Genomic DNA, 20,396 nt, shown 5'->3' on the forward strand with positions numbered 1-20,396 from the left:
AACTAGTATCATCATGATTCCAAAATACAATAAGGACTCTTCACTGAAAGAAATCAATGTCCTTTATGAACATAAATGCAAAATGCTTATTAAATATTAGAAATTGAATTTAAGAATGCCTTAGAAAGTTCATACACCATTATCAATTTGGTTTAATTTCAGTGATATAAGAATAGTTTAACATATGCAAATTAATAAAAATAATATGCCACATAAATAGAATCAAGGACAAAAATTGCACGATAAACTGGATGCAGAAATAGCCTTTGACAAAATTCAACATTCCCTCATGATAAAAACTCTTAGGAAAGCAGGGATAGGAGAACTTAACTAATTATCTTAAAGACTCTGTGTGACAAACCTAAGGTCATTATCACACTGAATGGGCAAAAACTGAGAGCATTTACTATAAAATCAAAAAAGAAAATGAAAATGTCCACTTTCATGACTCCTATTCAATAAAGTCCTTGAAACTTTAAACAGAACAATTAGGCAAGAGAAGAATTTAAAGGGATAACAATAGGAGATGAAGTCAAATTTTCCCTGTGGTATAGATGACAGTGATACCAATGGTTACCTGCTCCCTCAATTGTTGAAGTTTGAACATTAGAGAAGAACACTGAGGCAAGCATATAAAGCAGGGTTTATTTAAAAAGGAGTAACATAAACTTTTCCCTCCAGGGAGAAGTGGGCTATAGCTGGCATCCTGGTGTCCCCAGAAGTAAGGTGTTCTGCCTTTTTTTTATGTGTCCTAGGCTTCCTTTGTTCTCCTACCTTTTCCCCTTATTTTTCTCCTTCCAGCATTGGAGACTAGGCCCAGGACTAGGCCCAGGAATGCTTGGTGGGATAGCCAAAAGGTGGGAAACAGGTGGGCTGAATGGGGAAGGGCAGGATGGAGTAGCCCAGGACACCTTCACAACCTTACAGCTACCTGTAGGGAGGGGCAATTCCTGGGACAGGTTACCTTGGCAACAGGTTGGAGCAGGGGCAGGTTCTTGAAAAGGATGGAGGAAGGACTCTGAAGGAATTAGCTTTTCAATCCCTCAGGGGAAAGTCTCCAACTTCCCAGACTCATTCAAAATTGGCCTCCTTGATAGGACCTGACTTGATTTACCTGTCTATACTGACTGCCTGTCTAATTCTGGCTACAATAGAATAGTAAGAAGATCCTTAAAACTTCACCAGATTTCTAGAACTAATAAACAAATTTAGCAGTAACAGGATGCAAAAGTAACATTCAAATATCAATTGCTTTTCTATACACCAATAATTAATCTCTTGAGAAAGAACTCAGGAGAGCAATGCTATTTAAAATAGTGTAAACAAAAAAGAAACTAGAATACTTGGAAATAATTCTAACTAACTAAAGAGGTGAAAAGACTCTATAATTACAAAATGCAGGAAAAGAAAAGAAAAGAAGAAGGGGGAGCAGAAGAAGAAAAAGAAGAAAGAAAAGAAAAAGAAATCAAAGAAGACACCCAAAGCTGAAAAGACCTCCTTTGTTTATGAATAGGCAGAATTGATCATTGTTAAAATGGCCTCACTATAAAAAGTGATCTACAGATTTAATGCTATTCTCATCAAAATACCAATGTTATTCTTCTCACAACTAGAAAACAACAACAACAATGTATCTAAAAATTTATATGGAAGAAAAGAACCAGAATAGCTAAAGTCATCTTAAGTGGCATCACAATACCTTCCTTCAAATTATACTAGAGTCATAGTAACAAAAAAACAGCATGCTAATGGCATGTAAACAAACCCATAGAAGACACATAGAATAGATGACACAGAGACAAGACCAAATACTTAAAATGATCAGATTCTTGACAAAGGTGCTGAAAACATACATTAAAGGCGGGGGGCGGAGGGGGAGACAGCTACTTTAACAAATGGTCCTAGGCAAACTGGATATTCAAATGTTGAAAAATAAAACTATATCCCTCTCTCTCAGACTACACAAAAATCAACTCAAAATGAATCAAAGACCCAAGTATCAGACCAGATACTTGCAATTGTTGAAGAAAAATAAGGCATGCACTTAGTATATAGGTCTGAATAGGATCCATGGTGGTTTGGAAATTACAGAATCATTAAATGGGTTGGCATAAAATTTAAATGATTCTGTACAGCAAAGGGAAAATTTAATAGAAGGAAGAGAAATCTTATGGAATGAGAGAAAAATTTTGCCAGCTTCCCTTCCAACAGAGAATTAATATCTAGAATATATGAAGAACTCAAAATCTCAGCATTATTAAAACAACCCCATCAATGAATAGACAAATGGACTTAGCTAACATCTCAAAAGAATGTGTATAAATGACCAACAATTATATGAAAAAAATATTCAATATATTTAGCTGACAAGGAAATGCAAATCAAAACTGAGATTTCATCTTATTCTAATTAGAGTGGCAATCATGAAGAATGCAAATAACAATAAATACTGGGTAGGATTCAGGGAAAAAGGAATTCATACACTGTTCCTGGGACTGTACATTTGTACAACCAATATGAAAGTGAGTATGGACAAACTTCAGAAGACTAGAAATGAAATCACCATATGATCCACCTCTACCACTCCTTGATATTTATCCATAAGAATTCAAGTCAGCATATCTTAGAGATATGTGAATACCTATTTTTATAGCAGCATAATTCACAACAACCAAGTTATGGAATTAGCGTAGGTGTCTATCAACAGATGAATGGATAAAGAAAATGTGGTATATATACTTAATGGAAATGTATTTGTCCACAAAGGAGAATGAAATTATGTCATTTTCTACAAATTGATGGAACTGGAGACCATAATTTTGAGTGAAATAAGCCAAACACAGGGAATTTCTTTAAGTTTTGTATCAAATGTGTAAATATAGAGGGAATTAAAAAAATGGACACCATGAAAGTATAAAGAAGACTATCAGGTAGTAGAAGGGGATCAGGGAAAGGGAGGGGAAGTGTGTTTGACAGGTTCCAAAGAGTGAAATTGATCAAATTACAGTTTTATGTATGTTCGAATATTCCACTATGGAATTTAACATTCTGTATAATTAATATGCTCCAATAAAAAGAAGCACTTTGAAATGAGATTTAAATAGTGGGCTTTGTTTCCCCCAGATAATTTTTACTTAGAGAAGTAAAATGTGCTTGAAATGTTCAGCAGGAAAATAATAATGTGAATGAGTGATAATAGACAACAGTTTTAACAAATGTGCCCTTTAGCCAATTTCTTTAAAAGCACTGTTTTTTTTGATAGATTAAAAAAAATCTTTACTGAATTAATATTTTACACATAAAGTGCACAGACTACATGAAGGCTGGCAACAATATTTACATACAATTCATATTTTCATATGATCTTTATAATAAAAAGCTTCTCAAAGATAGCCAAATGCAATGATAGAATATGATCAATAAGTCAGGAAAAAGTGATGCATATAGTTTATTAGGAAGTTTAATAACTAAAAGTATGTTCAGATCTTTTATAGGCACAGAAGAAAAGGGATATTGTATTACAAATGCCTAACTTAAATCTGCCCATCTGCCAAAGTAAAAATCGATTTATTTCAGCAAAAAGGCTTCATGGTATATGAGTGAAAAGTAATTTTCGATTTGTAATCAATCATCCATAAATGTCCTAAGAACTTTTAAGAACCTACTGTTTTAGACTATGAAAGGAAATGTAATCAACTATATACTACATACATACTGGATCTTAAAAAAATTTATCAATTGAACTCTTCCTGGTTACACAATGTTATATACCTTAAAAAGTATCCCATTTGAAATGGAAAAAAAATCTCTCAACATATATGATTTTTATAAAACATATTTGGTTCTATTAAAGTGTTTTCAAGTCATACTTTTCATATAGATGAAGTTTGTATATTTCAGCTAGAGCCATTTCACTTCAAGAAGTAATATGTACCTTGTGTAAAAATGTCACCTTAGTTAAAACTCAGTTGTTAAATTGTTTATTTTACACATACTTGTGATGGAAAATAACATTAAAACAGTACAATAAGTAAGTACTGGATATTTAGAAGTTCTAACCTGTGATTTTATTGTCATCAACAATTTTAAAAATAAAAACCTCACAAAAATAACACAATTATTAATTTATTTCTATTATTTATTAACATATACTTATATAATTTATTATAATGGAGGATACATCTATAAAGGCTATTTATATCAAGGTGTATCTCATACAATATTATATGACTCATACAAGTCTTGAAAGTACTTTTAAAATGAAGGATCATATTCTTATGAATAAAACTATTGGAAATTTGAAATACACTCTAATTTGTACAAATGTGAAAATTTAAATTTCTAACGTAAATGAAAAAACATTGAACAGAGATATTAACATACATAAAATCTTAAAAGAAATCTTAAGACACTTTCTATATCAATGGATTATTCCTGTAGTCATTTTTTTCATGTGTAACTGGAATAAAAATATTTTAAAAATTCAACACTATGGATAGAAACAGTATAAAGTGCTTTATTATTATTTAAGCCTGTTCCAATTTCTTGCAGGAGGGAACATTTCCTTCCAATTTAATAAAATTAAAAATTGTATTGCCTTGTTTTTATCATTTATTTATTATACATTTTGCATTTATACCCGAAGGATATTTATAAAACTCAGTAATATTTAAATCAAAGAAAAACATTAAATTAATTAGGAAAACCAGCTGCTTTGCAGAGTTCATACCTGTGCCATAACAATGAAATCTAGTTGACTATAAATTTCAGAAGAATTGCACTATGATTTCTAAATCATGCTAGCTTAATATAGCTATAATGTGTATTAATTTACAAAATTTGACCATACAGAACTTTTACTATTTTATAATCCAGTTCTACTTCCACCTAAATTCTTAGTTTGAATTTCTAATAAATTATAGGGAAAGCACCCACCCTACACCTCAGTTTGTAGTTCCATTGTTCTATTGTATGGTCACATTTAAGGGAAAAAAATGTGTTCCATTAACAAGCTTGGTAATTTGAGGCAAGATTCTATTATAGAGTACACAGCCTTTTGTATTTCAAGTGGTGGTTTGCTTTCAAGCCCTAGCTTGAACATGTTCAGAAACCCTGTGTTTGGTAATATGCCAGTAAATTATGGATGATTTATGTATATATCCTCTTATTTAAGAAAGTCAAGGCAAATTACAGTTCCAGGTTGGCCTCCCTGGAATTTTTTCCTTGTCCTCTCTTTAATTTAGTCCATTTATGGCAGTCTTTCTATTTCATACAATGATCTTTATTTTCACAGAATGTTAATAAGCCGCAAATAAGGGCTATTATACTAAAACCTTTAAATTCAGAACTCAAAACCAAACTGACATCTCATACATGATCTTTGTAAAACTTGCATCAAGAGGTTTACTTTCAAGCCTTTCCCCTGTAATTTTGAAGATCATCCATACGCCCTCCCCTCATTCAGTGTAAGGTTAAGTGTTTTAGCCCACTGTTATAACAGGTTAACCTTTATTTTTACCCATTTTGCTCCTCTCCCCTGCCAATTACTTTGCTGTGAAACTTAGTAACAGGGAAACCTTGATGTGGAGAATAGAAGGTGAGGAAACAATCAAATTCACTCTGATCTGATCACAATGTAAATAAAAAAGTAGTTTCCTTTGGTAGCCCTTGTGGGACACTCTAGACTTGTCATAGCCCCTATGAAATGTTTGAAAAAGGAGAATGCTGACCAGCTGGCTAGAAAGAACTTTTGCCTGAAATAAGCAGATAATTCAAGTAAAATGTGAAAAAAAAATTGAGGGGTGGGTGTTATTATTGTTAAAGGAAGTACAAACTTGATTTTCCTCTGATTAAATATGTTCTGATACTTTAATGGATCTGTTATTTTCTATTTTTAGCCAACACCTAGTATGTGATCTCCACACTTCTGATTTATGAGGAATTTTGTTTGCAATTAAAATCGTGTGCTTCAAATTCTGTTGTTTTCCAGTTGAATTGTTTTCAAGGTGAATCATTGAGTATGAACATTTCCAATTGCCCTGATTGATGTAGCTATGAAACAATTTACTGCATGCCCTTACAATGACGATCACAGCTACAACTGTACATTACAAAAATCTGGAGAAACATGAAATATTGATGCTGTTAGCAACAGTAAACTCTCATATATTCTTATGTAGCAAATACTCTAATACTCTGTAGATTATCCATGTAAATGGTGATTAATATTTTAAGTGAATATTACTATAAGCATATTTAGCAGTTATACATAGTTTTTAGTCATCAGACATATAGTAAAACATGAATCACTTTGGAGCTACATATGATTTTGTATTATCTCACAGACAGCAGATAATATTCCCATTTTCATAGGTAAAGGAGGCATGGTGGTGGTTTTTTCACCAACTATAAATCATTTTATCTACATCTTTTTTAAATTTGGTTTTATGCCTTTGTTCATGACATTTAATATGAAAGTCTATTTAAAAATTGATAGGCCAACTTGGCTATAAGACTTGCTTGGATCCAGTCAATGATGAGACCAGGCCCAAAGCTCCATGACTTCTTTCAGAAGTCATGCATCATACTGCTGTGTCTTACTTCAGAAGTCATTGCAGTCAGAGATCCTGGAGTCTTCTCTCCTAATGTGTCCATGCTACATCAAGTCATGCTTCCCTGGGGGAAAGAAGTATATCATCGAATACTGACAGCACCATGATGTCAGACTGTTTATCCACAAGAATACTTTTTGCTTTATGCATTGAAGAATAAACACATTCTTATAAAATCTGTCTTTGAAGAACAGCAGATGTTATTCCCTTTGCTTTTAGTTTTACTTATGCTTGTTACCAATTAAATTGACAAAATAAGATTAACTTTTTAAAAAATTTTGTTCTAATTAGTTATACAGGACAATAGAATGCATTTCGACACATAAACAAATGAAGTATAACTTCTCATTCTTCTGTTTGTACATGTTGTGGAATTACACCAATTGTGTAGTCACATGTGCACATAAGGTAATAATATCCAGTTCATTCTACTATTCTTTCTACCCCTATATTCCTCCCCTTCTTTCACTCCTCTCGGTCAAATCCAAAGAATCTCTATTCTTCCCTAGCCCTGGCCCCATTGTGAATTAGCATCTGTATATCAGAGAAAACATTCAGCCTTTGGTTTGGGGGGGATTGTCTTATTTTACTTAGCATGATATTATTGAGCCCCATCCATTTACCTGCAAATACTATATTTCATCTTTCTTTATGGCTGACTGATATTCCACTGTGTGTATATATACCATATTTTCTTTATCCATTCACCTGTTGAAGGGTACCTGTTTGGCTCCGTAGTGTGGCTATTGTGAGTTGAGCTGCTATAAGCATTGATAGGGCTGTATCACTGTCATATGCCGATTTAAAATCTTTTGGTTATAAACAGAGGAGTGGGATAGCACTGTTACTTGTGAATTCTTGGTTATGCTGGCTTTGAGTAGAAGCTTTCCCTATAAATGTCAGAATTCCAACTTCTTAGCATTTAAGATACAAATCTAATTTAGATTCTTTCTTGTTTTCCATAAGAAGACCCATGCAAGCAATCATCTTCTCTGCATTGTAACTACATTTTTTTTCTGGAGCTCATATTATATATTAATTGATTCCTGATCATGAACTGGAGTTGGCTTTCCTGAAAAATCTAATAGGAATCATTGTGTTCAAGCCATTATTTTCCTATTTATCCTTTCAGCTTCCCACCAATCAAATGTCTCTGTGAATCAGTTTTCCCTAATTTCTCTCCCTTCAATATGACATTTTGTGTTATAATCTGAGACTTAACAGGTGATTCACTCTCTCAAGAGCAATTTTAATTTCCTGGTAAGTTAAAGAAATAGAGATATACAGACCTGAATTTTTCAGTTGGAAATTTATTCTTTCTGCCAATTTTAAAACATCTCTATGTGATTACATAAAATCTGGTTAAAATTAGAAGAAACTATTTGAAATATTTTCACCACAAATTAATGGTAAGTATTTGAGGATATAAACATGGTTTTCTTTATTGAACATTAAACAGTGTGTATATGTGTCAAAATAAAGTATGGTGCCCCTAAAATATGCATATTGTTTCAATAAAACAAATTAAGAATTAAAAATCAGTTCTGGTTGATATATAGACTCTGCTCTTAAGTAATATTTATCTGGAGTTCCATAATTTACATATTTAATTTCGTATTTTAGGTGAAGAAAAGATCTCTACAGTACATTCAACAAATTATTTTTCTTTTATAGAGCTTAATGAATAATTCAGTGAAGATGTAGTAATTACCAATATGAAAAACTAAACAAATACAATGATAAGGAATATTTGGGGAAAGAATGGAACAGAAGTACCAAAACAAATTTATTAAGTGTCCTCAGACATTGTAAAAATGAAAATGTCATCTAGTGAATATATATGACAATGTAATCATCTGAAAAATGTATTATTACTTTGGTATTTTGTTAAATGTCAATCATTTTTCACCCACAGTTTAAAAACTCAATAGCATTGAAAATATGGTCCTGATTACTTATATAATTCTATATTTTATTTTGTGATTGATTATATCTTCTATTATTAATTTATCATTTGACTTGTTTCTGTTATGTAAAGCAGACATGATTTCCTTTTTATTGTCATTAAGACATGTCCATTTAAACTCATAAAATTATTGCTCTTTATCCAAAGAGACTAAAGATAAAGACATCTATGTAAGTTTATAAATTTCATCAGAGAACTTGTGAAGGTATAATATTTTGAAATTCACACTTGCATTCAACATTGTCAAATCACCTTTACTTCATTGTATCTTTTCAGGTTCTTCCTTTTTATTTGTCATGTTGAATCCAGAACTAGTAGGGTAGTTTACTATATATTATATCTATATAAAGTTAATCTGTTGCAATAAAAACATGATCTCTGCCATTTGACCTATAACCTTTCCAGTTTTATTTTTCTTCATACATTTGGGCACATACATTTTGTTTCCTGACTGCAGGGAAAAATCACTCTAACTTTTTTTTTCTCATAACTATTCTGTTTTGAGAAGAAATTCAGAGGAAAGATACTGTGAGAATGAGGAAAGAATACTTTAAACTAGTATTAAAAGTAGTTTGATTTCATTTGAGATTCTAAAATAAATGATCCACTTTTACTGTATATTTGATTTTGTGACACTTCTTTAACATAACTGAAGCACCTCACATCAGTGGCCAGTAATCTGTATGTTGAATTGCATGTCTCTATTAAATTCTGTAGAAATAATTGACTTAGAATCCTAATCCTACTTGCCATCTCTTATGGGATACATACAGAAAAGATTATTTACCACATTCCTATTTCTTGGACAATATAAAAATGAGAGAACATATTTTATTTTATATTATCTAAGAATATGTATCGCAAAAAGGAACTTAAAATTTTTTTTCTTTGAATGTTATTATTTGGGATCAGAAAGCTAAAATAGAAGTGAAGAGGAGAATTTTATAGATTATTATTTTCTAATGTGACCATCCTTTTTTTTCAGGTAGTTCACAGAAATATTTACAGTGAAATTATATATTCAACATTGTAACAAGCTAATCTGTTTTCCTTATTGAAACACATTAAACATAGGTTTATATTCACATATTTATATATATATTTTCTTTTTTTCTTTCAGCAATGGTTGTTTTGAGCAACCTGGAACCAAATACAACTTATGAAATCAGGGTTGCAGCTGTAAATGGAAAAGGGCAAGGGGACTACAGTAAAATAGAAATCTTCCAAACATTGCCAGTTCGTAAGTAATCATCTGTGTTTTGCTCTGTATTGCCCTTTTCTTCATTGGCAATTTTAGTGGAATCTTTAAATACAGGAGTATGTTTTAACACTTTGGGAAAATAAATCATGCCTCTCTTAAAGTGATTTCTAAAGATGGTGGCATCTTTGTGTTATTAATATAACATTGCTTTAAAGGTAGGCAAAAAAGGAAAGGAGCAGTGAAATGCATAGCCTAAAATTTGCTATCAGGAAATTTTCTATTCACCAGCTAATTATTTGGATTTTAGAATTCAAACTTTATGATGTGAGATAGTGGAAAATGTTTATTTAATATAACCAATATTCTGTTCTTTTGTTGAGCCATGACTGTTCCCTTTATCCCTTAAGTGACACAAAAAAGGAAACATTCAGTTAATTAGTTACAAAAGTGACTGCAAGAGAAAACAAACTGTGTAACCTTTTTCTTTGTAACTATGCTGTTCTGAGGTATTTAGTTTATGTGAAGTTATATGAGAAACCAAAATGAATATGGCAGAAGACTTATAAAATAAGTGCATACAATCACCTATCAGATACAAACATTAGCCAAATTGGCCTAACTAAATTCTTAATTTTGACCAAGAAGTTTCTATTGATTCTTCTTAAAATTTTCAACCATACCTTCACCTTCCTACCTACCCACTTTCCCTCCAGATACAGCATTGCCTGGCCTCTGCCTCACTCATCCTCCACTGCTGCCCCAAAGCCCTCTCCATCTGGAGGTTGAATAAGAGAAAGGATGTTTCCTTTCTCTATAAAACTCTGCAGTCTGTTTTGATTTCTTTACTTCTGGTGAAACCCAGGGTCACTGTAAATCAGTTTACAATGAAAACATGTTCTCTTCCATTCAAGTCTGGATGATCTCTCCAATTTTACATTTGGGCACATATCTCTTCCAAATACCATGAATAATTTGAAAGCTGGTACATTGGATCTTTAAAAAAATCAGTATGTATTTAGTTGCTTCTCAGGATTTTTTGAAGTAAAAATGAAAAAATATAAATGAAAAGTACTTAATATATAGTCAGTGATTATTATTGATATTATTACTTTTGCATAAACATTCTATTGTAATAAAAGACAAAAACTATTAGTTCAGTATGTTTAATTCCAGTAGAACCAATATTACATTTGTTCTGAATTTTATTTTTCAAAGGAAATATCAATTGAAATGAAATAATAATTTGATTTATCAACATCAACAGTGGATCTATTTAACAGTTAAATGTATGCATCAATATTTAAAATATATTTGTAAAGCATTCACTTCTGAAAATATAGTTTCTGCTTCATAACATTTCAAATATTATTATTAAAATTATTATAGTCATGCTATTAAATAAATTTGTAATATACAACATGGAAATTCTCAGTTCTGATTTAGAAATTATATGAAACCACCTGAGATTTATAATTCATTTTAAATACTTTGTTTTCCCCTGATAACTAACTACTTTTAATAAATTATTGCACTCTTTACAGAAGTTTCAATTCACTTAGCCAAAATATTATTCTATTTCTTACATACAAATTATGTTGGATTATTACACCCATGTGCTAATTTAATTGACTTTTTGGAAATTTATTCTACAATTCCTTGATTCTATTTCAATATAGCTATAACATGTGGATCTATTTTTCTACTTATTTTCTTATCTATATGCCAACAAATCTCATTGTCATATTGCTTTAGTAACCTACTTTTTTTGTTTTTGTTTATTTATTTATTTATTTATTTGGCACTGGGGATTGAACATGACGGCACTGAAACACTTCTTAGACCTTTGTATTTTATTTTATTTATTTTGAAGCAGAGTGTTGCTAAATTGCTCATTGCTTAGTGTTTCACGAAGTTGCTGAGGCTGGTCTTGAACTTGCTATCCTCCTGTCTTAGCCTCCCAAGTTGCTGGGATTACAGGTTTGAGCCACCATGCCCAGCTGTGACATAACCTTTTCTAAAAGAATTTACTTACTTACTAAAGGTTATAAATACCACATTAGAAATAAAGATAACTTGCTGAGAAAACAAAACTAATCAAACAGAACCAAGTTTTTGCAGACCAGCAGCATGCAGTCCTCTTCTCATTGTTGTGCTTGTTTGTCTGCCTTTACATTCCTCTGGGTGAACTGGGTAATGACAGTGTTCTGAAACACTGAAAACTAAAGTTTTGTTTTAGCCTTAATCTTACCCTTTCTGTAACCATACTCATAGCCATAACGATATCCTTAGGGAACTGTAGGAAACAGAGATAGATGCCAGAGCATGCCAAGCATATCAAATCAGTGACACACAGCAGAGAGTCCCCATTCCAAGTCACCAAGCAGTAATGGTATCCCTCCTTAGAAAAGTTTTACACATAAGTGAATCCTTGTTTTATTCAAAATTTATTAGCATCTCTATTATGTCAAGTGTTCACAAAGAATAGTATCAAAGGCAAATATATGATGAAACTAAAAATAGTACAATACTGAAAAAAAAGGAAAAAAAAAACAGTCCAAAGAATTGGAAACTACAAACTGTTCGAATTTATATCTATGGAACACAATGCTGATGAAAGCAGGTAACAAATTTTGCAATGTAAATTTACATTAATAAGTTACTTAGGATTATATACTATTTATAAGAAGAGAAATAAAGTTTTACATTTGAATAATCAATACTGTCCTCGAGTATTTGCACATCAATATAAATAATATGTCTCACCACAATTTTGGCATGATACTTCCAGATTTCTGAATGTTGAAGATTCTCGGATAAGTAAATCAGACCTGAGGTCACTTCATAACAAAGAGCAAATATCAAGTATAGAATCCAGGAAAATATATATTTGATAATATGACCTTGTTCCTCTTATTAAAATGCAGTTTCTCTAGGTATGTGACATGTGTGCAAATGAAGAAATGTTGTATTGCGTATCTAGGTGAACCAAGTCCTCCATCCATACACGGACAGCCAAGCAGTGGGAAGAGTTTTAAACTCAGTATCACCAAACAGGATGATGGAGGGGCCCCTATTTTGGAATACATAGTGAAATACAGAAGTGTAAGTACCTTATTTATTATTATTTTGTATCAGATGTTTCAAATTCTACTGACACTGAGTCACACTACTTTAATAGATCAGGAAAATGTATATTCAATCCTGATATTCATTATTATAAATTATTATTTTTCCCCCTTTGGTGAAATGTAAAAATGGAGCTTCAAAATAATCTCTTGGATTGCATATTCTAATTTCTTGGTGTGAAATATTAATTGGCAACATGTCAGAAAGAACATACCATTTTTCTTATTTTTCTGACAAGTTTCCCAGTGCATTTTAACTTTCCATTACACTTGATATTAGTAACTTCGGGCAATATCCTCTTGTGCATTATTTATACTTTGGGTAGAATTATTAGCAAATCACACCTCAGAATAAGTTATTATAATCAAATAATTAGATTACTTTGTCCTTAACATTTAGCAAAGAATGAGCACAATAAACTTTAGGAAATGGGATTCATTTTCCTCAAGTTTAGTTAGCTGTAGTTAATAAATGAAGTCCAGAGCTTCACGAGTACTGTTGACAGACATGGGGGAAGCCTAAGATTTGCTGGCTATGGAGTGCCAAGAAACAAGTGTCCCCATGGACTTTACCTCCTTAGCTGACAATGATACCAAAAACCATTTAAACCTTTTCCGTAAGTAACATTGATTGTGTCTGCTATAAATGGGTTATAAAGTGTGCTTCTTAATAGCATGTGGAAAAAATATCAATATTTTCCTACAATCCGCAATATTCTAAATTATAATATTGCTCTTCTACATTTAAACACCTAGGTTTTGAAAAGTGATAAAAGGGGAATTTGATTGTGAATGCCTTGCTTCCATGTTTACTTTTACATTTCATTTCAGTCTTTCCAATTTATTATAAATGTTCCCTTCACAAGACAATTCTTTGGTCCAGATTTCCTGCTGACAGTGATGGGCAGCCATGAGTCTGTTGCTTACTCTGCTGTGCAGGCTTCATTCCTTGACAACAAGACAGCTCTGAAAGCACTATTGGTCTCTCGGGGGTGTGAGAGTGTCTTGCTACTTAGGCCAAGTCCCTTGAACATTCTCTTTTGTTCATCTGGATGTTATATGGAAGGCAGAGATTCTCTCTCAAAGGCACATTGGCTTGCATTAAATTGATGAATTGTACTGGAACAAGAGGCCTTCCATGCAGGTTATAGCCAACCTACAATTACACCTGGAAGAACTGATGGTATAATATACAGGTATATTCTGACAATGTGTAAAGAACTCCAGTCACATCCACTAGAGAACATTAAAATGTAATAACTAGGGCTGGAGTTGTAGCTCAGTGGAACGCTTGCCTCACACACGTGAGGCCCTGGGTTTGATCCTCAGCACCACATAAAAATAAACAAAGATGTTGTGTCCATCTACAATAATAATATTTTTAAAAAATGCAATAACTAGTTGTGAGGATATGTCATATATTTTATGTATATAATTTTTATTTAAAATTAAAGCTATATTTGATTATCTTTTCTAATAAGTTGATAGTAGAAAATAGCACAAATTCAGTGAAACCAGACTTGTTAATTTCAATTGAAGATGATAGAAAATATTTATTATTTTACACTGTATCTTTTCTTCATTTCTTTTATTAGTGCCTTTTATTAAGAAATCAGGCATAATTTACAAATGCTGTGATTTTTTCTGTTGGATTAACTTTTTTCATCTTTGTTCACATTTTCAGTTATCTAAAAGTATACTTCAGTAACTAAGAATACTACAGCACACAGTATGCATTGTTCTCCATTTAATACAAATTCAAGAAATACTATTACATATTTACCCAAAACTTAAGGGATATCTCATTCCTGGAAAGTGGATTTTATGTAAATTTTACTCTTCAAGTTGATATAGACTGTTTATTTGATATAATGTACATTTGGGTTTCAGGCAATAGAAAACATAATTAATTGAAGTTACTAAATTAAATTAAGATGATTTTGGGTTTTTTTTGAATTAAATAAGTATATTTGTTAGATAATGCAGACTTAGGATAGTAGCTTAGAAATATGATCAGGAATCCAAGCTATTTTTGTTCATACTCTTTTATTCTTAGTGTGTTGGCCTTTATCCCCATATAGAGGATGTTCCTAAAAAGGTGGCTTTAGTACATATTCCCAATGTGAAGAGACTTGAAACAACAAAAGAAGGGATAAGCCAGTTAGCTGAATCCTTCTCCTGTTTTAGCAACATAGTGAATCTTTTAGTAAAATACCACCAAGCAAATGAAAATTTTTTCTCATCATATAGAAATCTATCGGATGACCTTTTTAAATAAAGTGTTACTAATGTGAGGATTGAGCTGTTAACGTGATCATTTTTATCATTTTAATGGTTGTCACTGATAATGCGTATCTGAAAGGCACAGAAGTGGCATTTGGGGAGGTTTCATTTTGAGGATCTAAAGCACTATCAACCAAGGCAGAATATTTCACATCACTGCCTCCCATTCACTGCACTGCTGGTAGTAGCCCCAGGCAATTTCCTACTCGGATTTGTAGCCAGTTATAGTCACAAAATGTAAATAATGACATTTCAGACATTCAGGAATATGTGTGGTGTGTGTGTGTGTGTGTGTGTGTGTGTGTGTGTGTGTATATAAATATAGTTTATTTTAAAACAAATTAATATTTAAAGTTGACTTTGCACTTATTTGATTTCTTTAAATGTGGGTTACAATTTAGCTTTTCTGAAAAGGTTGTATGAAACACATCTAGATCCAAATAATTACGTTGTTAATCATAATGAAATTAGCAAAGTAAGAAAGATGCAAGTTTACATAATGGTTATCAATACATGTAACTTTCACATAGTTGATACCACAGAATTAACTTGATATGGCTGAGCCTTAGCTTAAAATTTAACAGTTACCAATTTTATCTTAAGTAAATGTCTATCTTCCAATAATATCTTATTTTTCTTGCTATTTATCCAACAATTTTGTTTATCCCCAAAATATTTGTTCCTACCCAGTTCCTTCTTTCCTCTTCCCCTCCTCTTCATTACCAATTTCCACCCTTTCAAATTCCAAAAAATACTGAAGGCTCAGTTTTCAATATTATAATGGAAATGATTTATTGCATTAATTTAAAAATGACCAAATTAACTGATAATCTATTACTATATCACTTGTCCCTGAGCCACTAGCACTTTAATAGTGAATACTGTTTTAATAACAGAATTTTTGGCACCTATAAAAAGTTTTGAAAAGGTAAGTTTTCTATGTTGTTTTGACTTACAAGAAAAGTATTGCTCACTCTTGTAAATGTTGTATTTTATAATCAAATATAAATGATAACTTTTCACATTTTTGAAGGACAAACTGAAACAGAAAATTTGGGTGACTTGGTGAAGAGAAGGTGCAGATAACAGAAGATAAGACTATACAAACTTAACACAGTTTGCAGGCATAGTATCCACATAAACATCTGCCTGTGAAATTACATCAACACCTCAGCCACCACCTCATTTAACCTTAGCTGCTCAGGTCCTGTGCTTCCAAATACAGCCATTCTGGAACACTTTCCTCTTAGCATATTGTTTAGTAGTATGCCTTCCACTTCAATGTGTTAAACTATTCTACATACTCTTATATTTTGTCCATCTTATATTTTCTATCTCTCTCATCTACAAGTTTCTTGCTTTGAAGGTCCCATTCAAGGTACTATGATTAAATAAGAAGTTATATTAATGTGTTTAAGCAAATAGCTAATCTTACAAAGGGACAATTTTATTCACATTTTTCTTGACATTTAAAAATGTGGTTTTTTTTCCAAGAGCATTTGGCACTAAGTGTTTAAAATGGCATTTGACTTGATATTCTTCCTTGCATTGAAATGATTTACTTTAGCATCTGTTCTTTTGGTATGTTCAAAACCACTTCATCTATTAGTTTCTAAACCCTCATGAATTTCATAGTGAGCAAAGTTCCAATTTAATAATGTGAAAAATGATTGAGAGGTAAGAAATTCAATTTTTAACTAGATAACCTCTATGGAAAAAAAATCAGAGAATCTGGAAAATAATTAACACCCCTAAGATTTTCACAAGATTTCTTCTTTCAAATCTATTGTACACAAGAGTATGTTTTGTATTCTGAGCAATATAACAGAGACAATATGCTCCTTATATGATTCTTGATTTCTAGCACACACTAAGTATAAGCATTTAATATGTTAAGGGAAAAACACTGGACTTCCCATTTACAAATACAGATAGATAGTATGTAAATTTCTGTAGATTGTGAATCAGGAAGCACATGTTTTCCTATGTTACCCTGAAATAAAGCACATGGGTTCCTTCACTCACACATCAAGACAACAGAATTTGTTAGAATAGAATTAGAATAATAAGATCTGAATGAGATGTCTCTCTGGATCCTTCATGAAAATTAACACCTCTAACTATAGGGTAGTAAGATTAAATCATGTATTTGGAGGTAAAGACAAAGGTATTAACCAAATGAAGTATTTAGAAAAATGCAGAAGTTGTTTTAATACAGAATATTCACATATATTTTGTACTTGAACTGTCAATATAACTCCACATAATTTAATAAATTAATTAAAACTCCATGAGTTTTTCACAATTTTTCTTCTAATTTGATGATAGCTATGGGATCATAACCATCACTTAGTGGGGCACATTAAATAGTTTTCTTGAGCTAAGAAAGGCTCAGGAAAATTGGTAAGTTAAAATCAATTATGAGGAGTGTGCCTTAGGGACCAACAACAATGGTTATAACATATGTTTTTATGTCTTAATTGACCTTCTTAAGTCATTTGGAGTCTGGGAGGTTGTATAATATCTCAATTGGAACAGAAAGAAGAGATAAGTTTAAAAAGGGCATTAAAATGATAAATAATAAAGTTGAGCTTTTGTTGAGTGAACTTCTTAGTTAATAATATTTTAATGTGCACATTGAAATATATTTAAAGCTATTGGCCTCAGTTTTGAAATATTTTTAAACATGAATAACTTTGAGCATTAAAAAGTATGAAGTGCTTTATTGGAGGTTCTTTGTTGTAAAATAAGGGGATGGTTTTGTTCGTGTTTGTATTGATAGTATAAAATAGAGTATTTGTTGTCAGAAGGAATACGTGCATCAGGGAATCAATCAATTCATGTTATGCAATTATATATAGTCTTATAATAGATTCATAAATATGAGAAATAATGAATGCAAAAAGAATAAAGTTTAAAAATCAGTTGTGAAGAAGATGCTTTGCTATATGCAAGGTTTTAATGGATGTGAGAACACAGAATGTAATGACCAGAAAAAAAATTATATTTTTATTCCCTTGAGTAGTAAGTGGGTGATAAAGGTTTACAGACATATTATATAGGACTCATCTTTCAAAATTTTACCAAATTTCAGGACATGGAACAAAGGCAATTTGAGTTACTTATCATAATTGAAAAAATAAATAACAATTTAAAAGGTTTGTGCTAAAATTGTCCAAACTCTAATGTTCCCAAATCTCATGAGAAATTATGTTTCATACATGTTTTTATTTTCATATAAATATATGCTTATATATATAAAATACATGTATATATAAATATTTATATATATGTGAGTTATCCTGGTTGTTAAATCACCTGTCTTATAGTCACAGTAGCAATCTGAATTTGCAGAATCCTGTATCCTTTTACAAAGTCATACAAATATCAACTGAACCATGCTGCCTGGAAATCCAGAAACCTAGAAAATGCTTTATGTCCATAGAAAATTGGAAATCATACATCAAAAGAGTCAGAAGAACCTAAAATCAGTCTACCTATAATGAATTCATCTTCTTTATTGTCCACTGATTTTATAATTATTCAGTTTTTATTAATGATTTGTTTGGCTGTACATCCCATGAAACCTGTAAAGCAAGTTAATGGACTACTGCTTGTTCTGAATAAACACAATGAGGAAGCTTCTACAAATTAAAAAATGTTATGACTCCTTCTACCTTTCCTCTGACCCCCTACCTATATGGAGGATAGCAAATCTGTCTCTATGATGTTATGACTTCATAATTACTACTAAGAAGTGTCCAATTCACATATGGCCCTGCTATCTATTTTCTGACAAAAAGGATTGCTTAATAAGAGATATATCAAAGTAAAATGACCATTTTTTTTCAGTAGCTGCCCTTCAACATGTAATTGGCTTATTAATAATAGCCCCATTCAGCAAATCATCTCATTAACTTACCTAGGGGAACGTTTTGCAACTAGTTATCTTAAATTGTTCCCTGGGAATTTTCTGTAAATTAGGCACTCTACAAATGCCTAATTGAGATTTTCATGCCTAGGGGAGTATTTGGTAACACCCCACTTTAATTTTTTTTTTCCTATTCCCTAGGAATAGCAATTAAGGGATTAAAATACCTCATTGTCTAATGTTGAATGGAAATGAAATTGATTTATATTGAAGAAATATTAGATCTCCCTTTGGTTCCTTTTACCATCAGTCTAAAATAATTGAGAGGATTTAAATTTACCACGTTAAGGGCTTCCACAATTAAGAGTTAAATGACTGTTAAATCAGAGGAGACTACCTGTGTGTCTTGTACTTGTCAAGAAGTTTCATCTCAAATGCTCAAGTCTCAGAAATTATATTTTTGGAGGATTATTTGAAGGACATGAAACCTATCCATTTCTCTGAAGAATAAATGTTATCCTTGGGTAATAAAGATCTGCTATTGATTTATTTTCTGACTCACCCAAATCTACACTTAAATCCAAAACAAAATTTGACTATGCAGATTCTCACAGATTATACAAAATGCTTTATAATTACAAAGAATATACAGAAAATATTGGGGTAATGCCGAAGCCACAGGGGCATGAACAGCTCTGCTGCCTTGGGTGGCCCTTGTCGTTATAGCCTCTAGTAATTTTTAATCTACTTGAAAAAAAATTAGTCTACAGTGTCTTTTATATCCCCTAGTGGTTATGAATCTTTATAAGATATAAAATCATTGTTTTTATGCACTATAAAGGACTTACACCTTTGTTATTAGATTAGGAAAAAATGAAAAGAAAATGGCACATGGGTTTATTTTTCTAGTAAGAGTGACATTATGTTCTTAGGAGACCTGTCTGATTCCTGACTCTATTACATCTCCCTGTCAAGAATTCCCTTGCTTGATTATTCAGAGAATTTGTAGCTTTCTTCTGTGTTGGTTTATAAACAGTAAGATAAGTATATTTTACACTTCTTGTTCACTATTGTGTTCTGGCATCATCAACTGTAAAGGTTGAATATGGAGGAAATTCCAAAGAACTGACTCTGATAGATTTAAAATGAAAATATGGTTTACAATTTTAAAAACTTGAGTCAACTTGTTAAGTATTTGTAATTAGACTGAAAACAATCCTTAAGATCATCAATCTTTCTAGTAAATACCTGTCTAAATATTTACACTCTAATTTACCAATTTTTATGTAAGTATAAAAATGATTTGAACATTAACTTGGAATTTGCTGTAATTTGAAAA

At 31.6% G+C, this 20,396-nt stretch overlaps 1 protein-coding gene across 1 annotated transcript in view; it reads left to right on the forward strand.

Moving 5' to 3' along the window:
• Ncam2 (neural cell adhesion molecule 2) overlaps positions 1–20,396 on the forward strand; it is a 472,605-nt gene that overhangs the window by 409,198 nt on the left and 43,011 nt on the right. Inside the window, exons 13-14 of the mRNA XM_026411794.2 lie at positions 9,698–9,817; positions 12,759–12,880. Coding sequence (XP_026267579.2) covers positions 9,698–9,817; positions 12,759–12,880 — 242 coding nt within the window. The remainder of the gene's footprint in view (positions 1–9,697; positions 9,818–12,758; positions 12,881–20,396) is intronic.

The sequence above is a fragment of the Urocitellus parryii genome, chromosome 2, assembly GCF_045843805.1.
Source record: "Urocitellus parryii isolate mUroPar1 chromosome 2, mUroPar1.hap1, whole genome shotgun sequence".
Classification (NCBI taxonomy): Eukaryota; Metazoa; Chordata; class Mammalia; order Rodentia; family Sciuridae; genus Urocitellus; species Urocitellus parryii.